The sequence below is a fragment of the Callorhinus ursinus genome, unplaced genomic scaffold (assembly GCF_003265705.2).
Source record: "Callorhinus ursinus isolate GAN/ISIS: 27379988/994484 unplaced genomic scaffold, GSC_fseal_2.0 scaffold5, whole genome shotgun sequence".
NCBI classification, from domain to species: domain Eukaryota; kingdom Metazoa; phylum Chordata; class Mammalia; order Carnivora; family Otariidae; genus Callorhinus; species Callorhinus ursinus.
Genome location: NW_027397067.1, coordinates 65,801,425 through 65,813,596, shown reverse-complemented (window position 1 = coordinate 65,813,596; position 12,172 = coordinate 65,801,425). Strand labels below are relative to the sequence as shown.

The 12,172-nt window shown below is 47.6% G+C and overlaps 1 protein-coding gene across 4 annotated transcripts in view; it reads left to right on the top strand.

Moving 5' to 3' along the window:
• DERL1 (derlin 1) overlaps window positions 1-12,172 on the top strand; it is a 47,742-nt gene that overhangs the window by 21,263 nt on the left and 14,307 nt on the right. Inside the window, exons 7-8 of one of the 4 annotated variants that reach the window (XM_025871061.2) lie at window positions 235-345; window positions 8,631-10,249. In XM_025871061.2, coding sequence (XP_025726846.1) covers window positions 235-345; window positions 8,631-8,673 — 154 coding nt within the window. In that variant the 3' untranslated portion in view covers window positions 8,674-10,249. Of the gene's footprint in view, window positions 1-234; window positions 346-3,757; window positions 5,610-8,630; window positions 10,250-12,172 lie in introns of those variants that run through there. The other 3 variants (XM_073893177.1, XM_025871059.2, XM_025871060.2) reach the window with 3 other exon arrangements.

The following is a 12,172-nucleotide window of genomic DNA, read 5'->3' as shown; positions in this document are numbered from 1 at the left end:
CAGAGGGCATCTGGTCTCGCAGAGCACAGACCCCCGCAGGACCGATTTCCCCTCCCCTCGGAATACCTTTGCTGCGCAGACTACAAAAGGGCTCATTGTGGGCCTGTCACAGGCTCCCGGGGACCAGAAACAGGCTGCCAGGAGGGCTCTCTTCCCTGGCCTACTGGGTACTACTGGCTACATCTCACTTGACTGCTTGAAGGGCTTCAAACTAATTTGGCTCTTTGTTTGCAGGGTAATCAATGAGCTAATTGGAAATCTTGTTGGACATCTTTATTTCTTCCTGATGTTCAGATACCCGATGGACTTGGGAGGAAGAAATTTTCTTTCCACGCCTCAGTTTTTGTAAGTGTTTTTTTGTTTTTGTTTTGTTTTCTCATTGAACAGCCGTATTACTGCCCGTGTCTTAGGCATCCTCCTCAGAACTCCACGAGGGGTAGCATTTATGTCTTTGGCAGATGGAGAGATGTGAGCCGACAGACTGGCCCTGGTCACACAGTCCCAGGAAGCCAGGGATCAAAGCCACAGCTCGGTCGTCCCTGTGGAGCCCTTTCAGCTGGGGGCTGCTGCTGACCCACGGCAGGCGACACTGGGCACAGAGTAGCTCGGATGGGCGGGCGGGGCACTGTGCGAGGCTCTGGTGTGGGCCGCTGTGCGCCAGCATCAGTTTTACACAAGGTTTGGCCAGAGAAGAGGCAAAGGGGTTCTGTTCACCCATTGGTTAGCAATTCCAGAGCTTTTTCTGTGAGCTATTATAGAACAGAAAATTTGGGGGACTTTTCAGAGTGAAAGTGAGAAACTTGAGGTTCGTACAGTCCAAGCACCCGGGGAGTGTGTGCTGGTTCTTTGCCTGCTTTTAGGGTTCACTCGAGTGAGGAGGCTGGGGGCACTGCTTTGGTTCTGAGACAGACTTGGGTTGGAATCCCCTTTCCCTCCTCTGCCAGTTTTGATCATCGGGGTGGGGTGGGGGGGAGTGACTTGATAAAACCTCCGAGCTTCACCTTGCAAATCTGTGAGTTGAGGGGCCACCCTGTCTCCCACCACTGCAGGTGGTACGGTCCGCTGTTGGCCGCGGGGTGGTGGGTGTCCGATAGATATGAGCTCTTAGCTTTGCTCCTAACGTTGGGGCTGGGGTGGGGCGTTACGAGCCAGAGGAGGGGCTGACACACTGAAGCATGAAAGTAGCTGGCCATTCTGTCAGGGAAGCAAAAGGCAGCTGAAGAAGGGACCAGTGAAATTGCCATCCGGGTGTCCCAGCCTGCCCGGCGACCGTGCCTGATCCCCAGTCGGGGACATGCAGTCCTGGCTTGCATTGAAAAGCTTCAAGAAAACAACCCTTCCACACATCTTGCTCATTTTTAATGTTTTGTGGTTCGTCATTCTTCCGAGGGGTCAATGAGAGCAGTAAAACTTGAGGAGGCCCCTTCTCCCCCCACCGCCTTTGTCAGTCAGGGGTAGGTTTTTGAAAGCCTTCTTCTGTGAAATATAACATACAAACAGAGAAGTACACTGTTATTTTATTTATTTATTTATTTATTTTTAAGTGCGTAGAAAGAAACTTGTTTGTCTTCTGAGCCTTGAGTTGCCTTCAGGCTAAAAAAACAAATGACCAATCTGCTTTCTAATTATCAAAGGACACGATAACAGCAGGTTTGGATTTTTGATCTAGGTTTATCAAGTCAGATGGCAGATGCATCAGTTAAAAAAAAAAAAAACAACTTGGTCCTTTGGTGGGTAGCCAACAGTTCTTTTACTTTAAATGGCCATATTTCTGACTTACCGGCTTGGAGATATTTCTCATTTGCAGGCAACAAAGTATATGAGATTCTAGCGGCAAAATCCAGGGCACACTGGAGCCTGCCTTCCATTTGAGTGTTCTCTGTTGGTGGAAAAGCCCTTCTGTTGAATTTTGCATAAAGATCAGATGACAAAATGTAGCTCTTTGCAAAAGCAGTAGCTGCTTTGAAATTACCATAAATTTTTGTTGATTATGTGTAATTGGGTGTCTTTTTGTACTAATTACTTGCATTTAATTTCACTATCCGTTTAAGCAGTGGAGATGGCTTCCATATTGTCTTATAGTACGAAGCAAAGCAAGACAGCCCTTTTTTAAGTGTTCTATTTTATTATACACTTTGGAGGAATATTATTGTCCCGGAACATCAGGGATATTGAGAAATCAGGAGTTGGAGATACATTTTGATTTAAAGACAAAGCTGTGTTTGTTTAAAAGAGAAGATGGGAGTTCTAGAATTCTAAGATCGCTGTTCTGCGTTCCAGTTAGAAAAGTAGATCCTCTTCTGCACGCAGTTATTTTTCTGTTTGAAAGGGGTTCATTGTCTGGTTTCGGCGGGAACAACACGAAGGCGTCAGGGATGATGTAAACAAATGAGGACTCCTGTCACGAACTGCTGTCGCCTGAATGGTGCCCCATGTGTCCCCTCAGCTGCAGTTCGAGGCCCGTAGTGCAGGGAGTGGTGCAGGTACCAGCTCTGGAGCCAGGCTGCCTGGGTTTGAATCCTGACCGTCAGTCTTGCCTTGGTTTTCTCATTTCTAAAATGGGATACTAATAATAGTGCCTGCCCCATAGGGTTGTGGTAAGTGGAGGTGAATTTGTGCCCAGGCAGCACCCGCCATACGAGGTGGTCGCGCTCGGCCGGCTCTTTGCCACGGGCAAGTCACCGCTCACAGGTTGCTCTTGGTGCCGTAGGGGGTTTGAGCAGGGGTATTGGGTGGTGGTCTCTGCCTTCAAGCACACATTAAGTAAACACTTCAAGTAAACATTAGGATCTAAGTGGAATAGGTTTTTTTTTTTTTTTTTTTAAGATTTTATTTATTAGAGAGAGAGTGCTTGTGCACCAGCAGGGGGAGGGGCAGAGGGAGAAGCAGGCTCCCTACTGAGCAGGGAGCCTGATGCGGGACTCGATCCCAGGACCCTGGGATCATGACCTGAGCCGAAGGCAGACGCTTAACGACTGAGCCACTAAGTGGAATAAGTTTAAACACATTCTCAGTTTACTAAGAGTCAAGGGAGGGCAAAACGCTAGAGAGCACAGACCTGGGTGTAAGTTTTCTTAGCTGTTCTGTGATTCTTGGCTTATTAATCTGTCAGGTGGGAAATGGGGTGTGCCCGTTGGGGGCTTCAGCTCTCACACCATCTTGGAGATGGAAAGAATGCTGTCGGAGGGGAGATAAGGAATTCACATGAGAAACCCAGCCCAGACTCCCAAGACACAGAGTGGGCATCTCCGGTCCCCCTCGGGGACACGGCTGGGAGATGTCTTGTGGGCCTCGACACTCAGGCTGTGGCTTTGTCTTTTGCACGTGCATTTGTTTTGTATGCTTTGATCCAGTTTGATCCGTATTTAGATACGTCAAAATGCTATATATAGGTGGCTCTTTCTGGTTGTTGGGCTTGTGGGAGTAATATTTTTGTTTCCATACTGTTCTGCATGAATTACTTTTGTAATCAGAAAACAAATTTTTTTAGAGTGTGAATTCGGCTGGAAATGGAGTAAATTTAAGGAACCCGAAAAGTGAGTACCGCCTGCGGCCAGGGCATTGAGCAAAGTGCTGTGAAAAGGCAGAGTTAAGTAAGCCCTTGTCCCTGGCCTTCCATTGGCCGGACTGACGTAATAGAGTGAGACAGATGGCATGGGGACAGCAAGAAAGGAAGAGGCACTGAGTGGTCAGATCACTTCATGGAAGTGATGGTGTTGTTTCTCTCCCTTTGTTCCTCCCCCGCCCACGACTCCAGGTACCGCTGGCTGCCCAGCAGGAGAGGAGGGGTGTCAGGATTCGGTGTGCCCCCTGCTAGCATGAGGCGAGCTGCGGACCAGAACGGCGGAGGCGGGAGACATAACTGGGGACAGGGCTTTCGGCTTGGGGACCAGTGAAGGAGCGGCCTCGGGCCGGCCCACCAGCCACTCCGCTCAGATGAAGTTTCTTCCCAGTGCTGGGTGTGCTTAACAACTGAGTTCTAGCGAACGCTGTCGGACCCGACCCACACTGAATGTAGTCTTTCAGTACAAGACACAGTTTTTTAAATCCTGAAGAAAAATATAAGTGTTCCTCAAGTTTCGTGATTCTCATTCAAGTCCTTACTGCTAGGAAGAACAAATATCAACCGTGCAAATTTCAGAACTGACTATATTTTTTTGGTGTCTTCTCTTCCTTTTCTGTCTGAATATTGGGTTTTGACAGGTCCCGGTCTGCTGGCGCCAAGCAGGGCATGTGGGGTTGGGTCACCAAACCCTTGACAAAGGGACTCTTACCTCTTTCTCGCACACACGCCTCCCCCCTTCTTTTCCCAACCCCCGCATTTGCAGCTAGAGGAGGTTGCCCATAAAATGGTTCTGCCTGTGACAAGCTCTCTTATTTATTGACTTCTGCCAAGGCTTGGTCACAAAGAACTTGTCCACCATGTTCCCCCCTTTGGTGGCAGAACTATAACAATTAGGGGAGAAGACCGGACCAGCGGATGGAGAGCTTCGTCAGCTTTTGGAATTGCTGTGACCTGATGTCAGGTGCAACCATTTGCCACCTCTACAGATGTTTCTTATAACAAAAAAAGCACCACTGTGTCAGCCAGGGCCACAGATTGGTGTCAATGAGGCATGAGGGTGGTTGCTAGGCAGTTTTTTTTTTCCTTAAGTGATTAAGTGATGAAAATTATAGTGGAGCTGCAGGGGGGCTAGGTGTGAACTGTGGTGGGCATAATCCCTTTGCATCTTGTGTAGGGCATACTGGTTTTGTGTGGACCCAGAGTAGTTTGGATTGTGTTGTGCTAAAAGTTCCAAATCGCATTTGCCACAGGGAGTCGCTGTCTTTGAGAGACACCTGGGCATTGATCACATTTCATTCTCCTTCTAGATACATGTTCATTGAATAGTGTGGAGAGGAGAACCTTATACCCTATTTAAATTGTCTGTTTCCCCCCCCACCCCGCTCCCCTTTTAGTGGCCACGTGCTTCATTTAATCATGAGGAAGGTGAGCTCCTCTGTACAGAGATCATATCTTAAGAGCTAATACAAGCGCAATCTAGCTGAATCCCCTAACTTTGGGTTGTGATGGCTTTAAGAATCATTTTGTGCGTGAGGGTCTTTTTTTTGAGCCGTGAATGTACAAGTCACGAATGTACGTCAGACCAGCGTAAATACCCACAACTTCTTTTTCATAGGTGGGCTTTTCCCATCAGAGCTAGGCTTATTTATCCCCCAATAAAGTTTTTTGAAGGCTTTGGTGTTTCACAGTTTCTTATTTTATGTTTTTAGTCCGAAAGCAGCCTGCCAGGAGCAGTGTTGAGTGGTGGCCACCATACTTGGAGTCCGCTAGAAAGGCTTTGAACATTTTGATTGGTTTCTTCTCAGGAAACTTTGTGCTCTAACAGTATGACTCTACTTTGCCCCACCCTTAAGCGGTAGCGATGTGTGTTCTCCCAGGAAGTGGGGATTTGAAAACAGCTCGTTTTTAATAAAAGTGTGTGGGTACCTCTCCATATTTAATTTATATGATAAAATGGGAGGCGGAGAGAATCTGAACCTTAACTGTCGTATGTTTTTGCTGTTGACCTGTGGCCACAATAAAATTTACTTATAAACTTTTAGAAGCCATTATTCCTGTGGTGTCGCATGCGCACTCACCATACAGGGGCGGAAACTGTGTGTGTGAGAAGGTTCTCACGGTAAGTGAGCTCGACACTCTTGTATGCCCTCTTAACACTTCACCTGCCTGCTGGAGGTAGCTTTGGTAAGGGTTACAAGTATTCTTCAGAATACCTGTGTTCAAGGCAAAACATTCACTAAATTCTTCTCGAACACATTTAGGGAGCTGATAATTTTGTCTGGATGACCTGTCTTTTGGGGATAATTTCAGCTAAGCAAGCTATTTGAGGTTTGACTTGGTGAGGCAAGACGTGCCAGTGGATTCTCTTAATGAGTGAAATAAAAATCCCTATTTTGTATAAAGAGCTTCCCCTTTTGTAACCAAGCCTTTTTATCGGTAAAACTTGTAAATTAAAATGTACAACTTGACGGTTGCCTGCCTTACGTTTCCATGTACCTACTCAGCTGCCTCTTTTAGATACGACGTAATTTTTGGAACCCGTCCCCTCTCGGGCATTTAGGAGTGTCCAGGATTTGTTGCTCTTCCAGTGACACAGCCTGTTTTAGTACCTACTTCTGTTCACATCTCGGGGAATATCCGTAGGATTCATTCCTGGAAGCAGAATCTCTGGGATTTGATTTTAACAGCCATCGAGTTAGGAGTCCTATCCAGTTGTAGTGTGCTTTATGGCATTTCTGTAGCCCATGGGTCCGACTCCTGGAACCCTACAGAAGGAGTTTAATCCCCTTACCACAGAAGAACCTAGAGACTAGAAGACAGGTGCCATGACCTTAGTGAGCTTTCTCTTTCTTGAGCATGAACCATCCACATTTGTATGCCAGGCCTTGGGCCCTCTTCATTCATCACAAGGGATGACGAGCAGGAGCAGTGCTGCACCCCTCTCCTGGTATTGGAGAAACTCCAGAAAGAAAGGAATGATCCTGCTTATTTCAGGGGACAGCATATCGCCAGTATCACTGTGTTCTAAGCTGCCTTTGAGTAAGACTGACCGAGTAGGCGATGCCGGTTGCCAGCGCGTTCATTCATGGCGACTCTGTTCCTGAGGTCCCTTCCCCTTTAAAATTCTCAGCATTAACTTAATAGCAAAGCTTCACCTTGGGAAAAATCTAATCCTCTCTGTTTGGACTTTACACTCTTAGGATCTTGGAAGGCGGGGTGGAGAAAACGTGCTTCCTGCCGGTTGACTTGTTTGCTCTCCAGAGTGTCCCTGGGGTTAGGGGAAAGGATCATGTCATGTAGTTCCTTACACGTATGGAGAAAGACCAGAATGGTTTTCCACACATAAGGGTAAGGTCCCCTTACCCTCCCAACTCCGGTAGGGGAGAATCCTGTTTTCAGTGGCACACCTGGGTCCCAAATGTGCCAGGTACTCTCTGCCTCATGCAACGTAAGCCTCCAATCTATGCTTCCCAGTCTGCCTGTCCCGGAAAGTCACTTGGGATTTTTTTTAAGGGCGCACGTTTCTTGCATCGCTCTCATGCTGCGTGTTTTTAAAGTTTCTGCTATTCAGCTGGGTTTGGGAACCCGCTTGTGACATAGGGAGTATTATCCCCATTTCTTAGGTCAGGAAACCTCCGACTCAGAGTGGTTAAGGCACCTAAGGTCGAGCAGCTACACGGTGCCAAAGACTAGATCTGAACCCAGCTCTGAGTTAAGATCTCTCCGACTTCCCTGCCATTATGGAAACCAAAGTCCAGCATCTGGCATGAAGTGACAACAGAAGATTCTTTTCTTGCCAGGCCAAAGGCAGGGCAGAACGTTCGGAAACTTGAGTTGGAGGTATAAATTAGCTTTCTCTCATCCCTAGGGGGAATTGCCTTGTGATTTGCAAAGGGAAAAAATTTATTTTTTAAATATATAAATTACAAATATAAAATATATTTTTATGCAAATATATTTATATAAATTATATCTATGATAAAAACTCGGTGTCTCTTGAGTAGTGCTTGGGCAAATGCAATTAGGACCAGCTCCCTGTCTTCAGGGTGTGTTCTTTCTACTGGACGGGTTGATAGGTTGAGTAGGAATTTGACCTGTTCAGTGAAGGGAGACAGCTAAAGGTCCGGTCTCCCAGGAGTCTTAGAGGACTTCTTGTTAATACAGGGGAATCCTAGTTCCCTGAAAGAGGATTTAGAGGAGGTTGGAGATCCTGGGAAAACTGGATTCAAAGTTAAGATACTTTTAAAAAGCAGCCGAGCAGCTTCTGTCTACAATGGGTAGTTATCAGCTAAGGGGTGTGATACTTGTGTTTGGGGCGAAAGGAGACTCCGTATGGACTGAAGGCAGGTGAGAACACCGGAAGACTAATGGAAGGTATAAATTTAGCTTTGTCTCCCCTGAGGAATTCCCCTGTGGCCTGTACAAATGCATACGCGCTTAGAAAGGAGAGACCCCCTACCGTGTCACCAGGGCCAGAAAGACCCCCAGGGAGTGTGGGATTAAATTCAGGTGCAAGGTGTAAGGATCACCTGGGAAATGTTTATTAAGCTCAAGTTGTCACTGGAAGCTTTCATCTGACCTAGATGAATTTGATCCCTCTCTCTTCTCTCTCACCCTGTTGGCCTTTTTCTGAGGCCTGGCACTGGTACAGCGCGTGTCCTTGTTAATTAAGGGCAATCACGGTTAGCTGAAGGGAGACTTTAGATTTTGATCAAAACTGTCGTGATGCAGAAGTCGCAAACCCGGCTCTGAGGATGTCAGATGCATCTGTCACCACAGCATGCCTTCAACACCCGTGGGTGCCCAGACCTCTCACTGGGTAGGAGGGATTAGCACTGCCACCATTTAGGGTTCTTTGGTGACAGGTACCCCAAAACGACTCCGGTTAGCTTCAGCGAAAGAAAATTTATTGGATATATAGTACCTCACAGATCCCAAGGGGCTGCTGAGCCACCTGGCATGGAAGGGGTACTAGGGATTCAGGGATTCTAGAAACGAATCTGAACCACATCTGCTGGGCCAAATCAGCTCCATTTTTTATTCTACGCTTGCGTTCCTCCCTTAGGGTTCCATTCCCAAGTCTTACTGGCCTACCTTTGACCTTGTGACTCCCGTGACTAGGAACTGAAGGGAAGACATCTGACTGGCAGTCCCATTAAGACTCTCTGCAACGGGGGAGTAGTCATGTTCAAAGGCAAATCAAAGCGCTCCTGCTTCATCAGAAGGGGAGGCAGATGCTGGACGCCTGAAAAGCCCTGGTTGGCCCCTAGCGCCTGTAAACCACATGTGGCCTTCTGGAAGAGTCTCTGGCTTTGCCTCATTCCAACCCAGGAACAAGCCTCTATTTCCCCCCATCTCCTCCCTCAAGTTCGTCTCCAGAGCATGAGCAAGCAGTGTGGATTTTGCTGAAAATTTGGGGGGAAGAAGGTGAAGAGGGTTGGCGTTGAACATCAGAGGGATCAGTAAGTCCGGACACTTCTTGAGAGGAGAGACCGAGTCTGTGTGTGTTCACTCTCACGTCCCCAGTACCTGGCGCAAAGGTTGGCATGCGCAGCCTTCTTGGGATAAATGATTTGTTGAAGGAATGGACCCATTTCATAACCTAAATTCTCTTGAGCTGTCACCTGGCTTCCTGCCTTCTCTCCATCCTTTCCCCATGGGGGTCTTCCAGCCCCCTCTGTCTTGGTCACTTTAGCTCTGGCTCCAAAACTCTGTATTCAGCAAAATAAAAGCTTTGCAGTTAATCAGACCTACCCATCTTGGAAAGGCTTATTAAAGCTATTCACCAGATACAGAGCAAGACTCTGGGTCAGGGAAGCAGGGGAATTCTGTGGCTAAAAAATTAAGACAATATTGGGCACCTGGCTGGCTCAGTCGGAACAGTATGTTCATCCTGATCTCAGGGTTGTGAGTTTGAGGGTGTAGAGATTACTTAAATGAAGAAATAAACTTTAAACAATTAAGGTGATTTCATTATGTTTATTATTTCAAATTATTTCAAACATTATTTCAAATGTTTGATTATTACATAGTCCTCAAAATTCAGCTATGCCCCCTGCAGAGGGTTGCATGGTGGCCCCCAAAGGTCCGTCCATGTACGAGTTCCCAGAACCTATGAATATGACCTCGTCTGGAGAAAGGAGCTTGGCAGATGTAATTAAGGATCTTGAGATGAGGAGATCATCCTGGGTTATTCTGGTGGGCTCTGAATCCAATGACAAGTGTCTTTTAAGAGGCACACAGGGGAGGGATGCCTGGGTGGCTCAGTCAGTTAAGCGTCTGACTTTTGATTTCAGCTCAAGTCATGATCTCAGGGTCAAGAGTTCAGGCCCCATCTGGGGCTCTGTGCTGGGCATGGAGCCTGCTTGAGATTCTCTCTCTCCCTCTCTCTGCCCCTCCCCTCCTCTTAAAAAAAAAAAAAAAGAGGCACACAGGGGATATTTGACAGAAGAGGGCAAGACACGGACACAGAGGAGGTGACGTGAAGACAGAGGAAGAGATTGAAGCAAGGAGGCCACAGAACCCCCGATGTCACCAGCAGCTGGGAGAGGCAAGGAGTAAATCTCCCAGAGAGCCTTCGGAGGAAGTGTGGTCCGGCTGACACCTTGGTGTCGGACTTCTGGCCTCCGCAACTGTGAGAAAATAAAAGTCTATTGTCGCATGCCATCAAGTTTGTGGTGATTTGTTACAGCAGCCCTAGGAAACTAATTTCCCCCCTAAAGTGCCGTGATGACTTCCCAACGACCTCCTCTCAGTTCCTTAAATGCAGTGTGCCCTTTCCGCCTCTTGCGGCTGGAACACTCTTCAACTCTCTCTCTGGTCTAGCTGGGGTTTTGGTGGTAGTCTTTCCTCCCTTCGGGCGAGACAGTCAAGCTCTGCCCAAGACAGAGAGAAAGGTTGAGCACCACTATCCTTGAGATCACCTGGATGCATCCCTTCTTTGCTTCCAAAAGGCCTTTAATCTAGAAGCCAACCATCAGACGTCTCTTCGCATTCCAGCCAGTCTCTGTCCGCATCTGCCAGAGACCACCATCACTGGCAAACGGTACAGAAATGGAACTTTGGAATCCTTATGTAAGCTCAGCAGGCTACAGGGTACCTCCGAGATTGTCTAGATCAGATTTTCAAATGATCTTTGGGCATGGAACTCTTTGCTCTAATGAAATCTCAGATCCTAAATATAAAAGACAGAAGTGAGGCTGATTTAAATTTGTTTAGCAAGAGGGGGGTCCCAGCTAGTGTTGTCGCAACTTGCCCCTCGTTTCAGGCCCTTTTTGCCCCCCCCTTTTTTTGCAAATCCTTTGAAATGTCCCCGACTCCTGTTGTTCAAAATGATTTTTCGAAGTTGGTCTCGTTTTTTTGAGCCATTGCTACAGAGAACAGCTACTTTCCTAATCTTTGTTGGATTTTAGAGGACCAATAAATCACTCTCCCCTTTTCCTCCTCAGTTTGGAGCCAAGTGAAAGATACAGTTGTTAGATAGAGATAAAAATGTTAGCTTCATTCTTGAGAAAAGATGGATTGGAAGATATGTTATAGGAGTGTAGTCACGTAGATGTCCTAAAACAGAACCGCAGAATTTGAAAGACTGACCTCCCCTAGTCATTGATACAGCGAAGCAAGGACAGGAGTGTCTACTCCTCTAAGCTTACCATGGGGAAGAGCCCAGAAGGTGGCTCTCCAGAGACCTAATGGGCTTCACAAGGGCTAAGCTCAGTTCCTTCCTTGACTCACCAATCATGAGTCTTCCCTTTGGGAGAAAAATCAGAGTTTCTGGTTTACTTTTCCTTCCTGGGAAATTTCCTCTCTGTGGCAATGCAAGGAATGAGAAACCAGTATTTCTCCCTAAGAATGTTCGCTTCCACTCCCATTTGCAAGGCAGAGAAGGTTCCACTTGGAGACCCAGGACCCAAAGGGCTTCTTTTGAAAGGCGTATTGTGTGTGAGTCAGTCCGGTTAGACCTATCGCTGTAACAAGCAATCACCAATTCCCACACTGCACATCACAACAGAGATTTCTTTATTTCTTTTTCAGATTTTATTTATTAGAAGGAGAGTGCACAAGCAGGGGGAGTGGGAGGGGGAGAGGCGGGTTCCCCGCTGAGCAGGGAGCCCGACGCGGGGCTCAATCGCAGCACCCCAGGACCATGATCTGAGCCAAAGGCAGATGCTTCAGTGACTGAGCCACCCAGGTGCCCCCAGAGATCTATTTCTTGTGCAAATCGCAGCCCAGTGTGGGTAGGCACGTGGGATGGCGGGGCCACGGAAGGGGAGTGGAGAAGGGGGAGGGAGTTTTGCTCCATGCAGTTATTCAGGGACTCAGTGTCCTTTCAGTTAGTACAAGGATTTTAAACTTTTTTTGTCTGTCATGGTACGAACTGTCGGCAGCTCCACCATCTCCCCGGACCTCAGAGTACGCTGAATCCTTGGTAGATGGTGAACACCTCGAGGAAGAGACAGCGAGTGGGGGATCATGCGGGAGATTTTAGGGGCCAGGTGGAAAGTGGCACACATCGTTTCTGCCCACATGCTGTTGGCTAGCACTCAGCCACGTGGTCCCAAGTACCCGCCAGGGAAGCTCAGAAACCTAAGTCTTCCTGACGGCCTA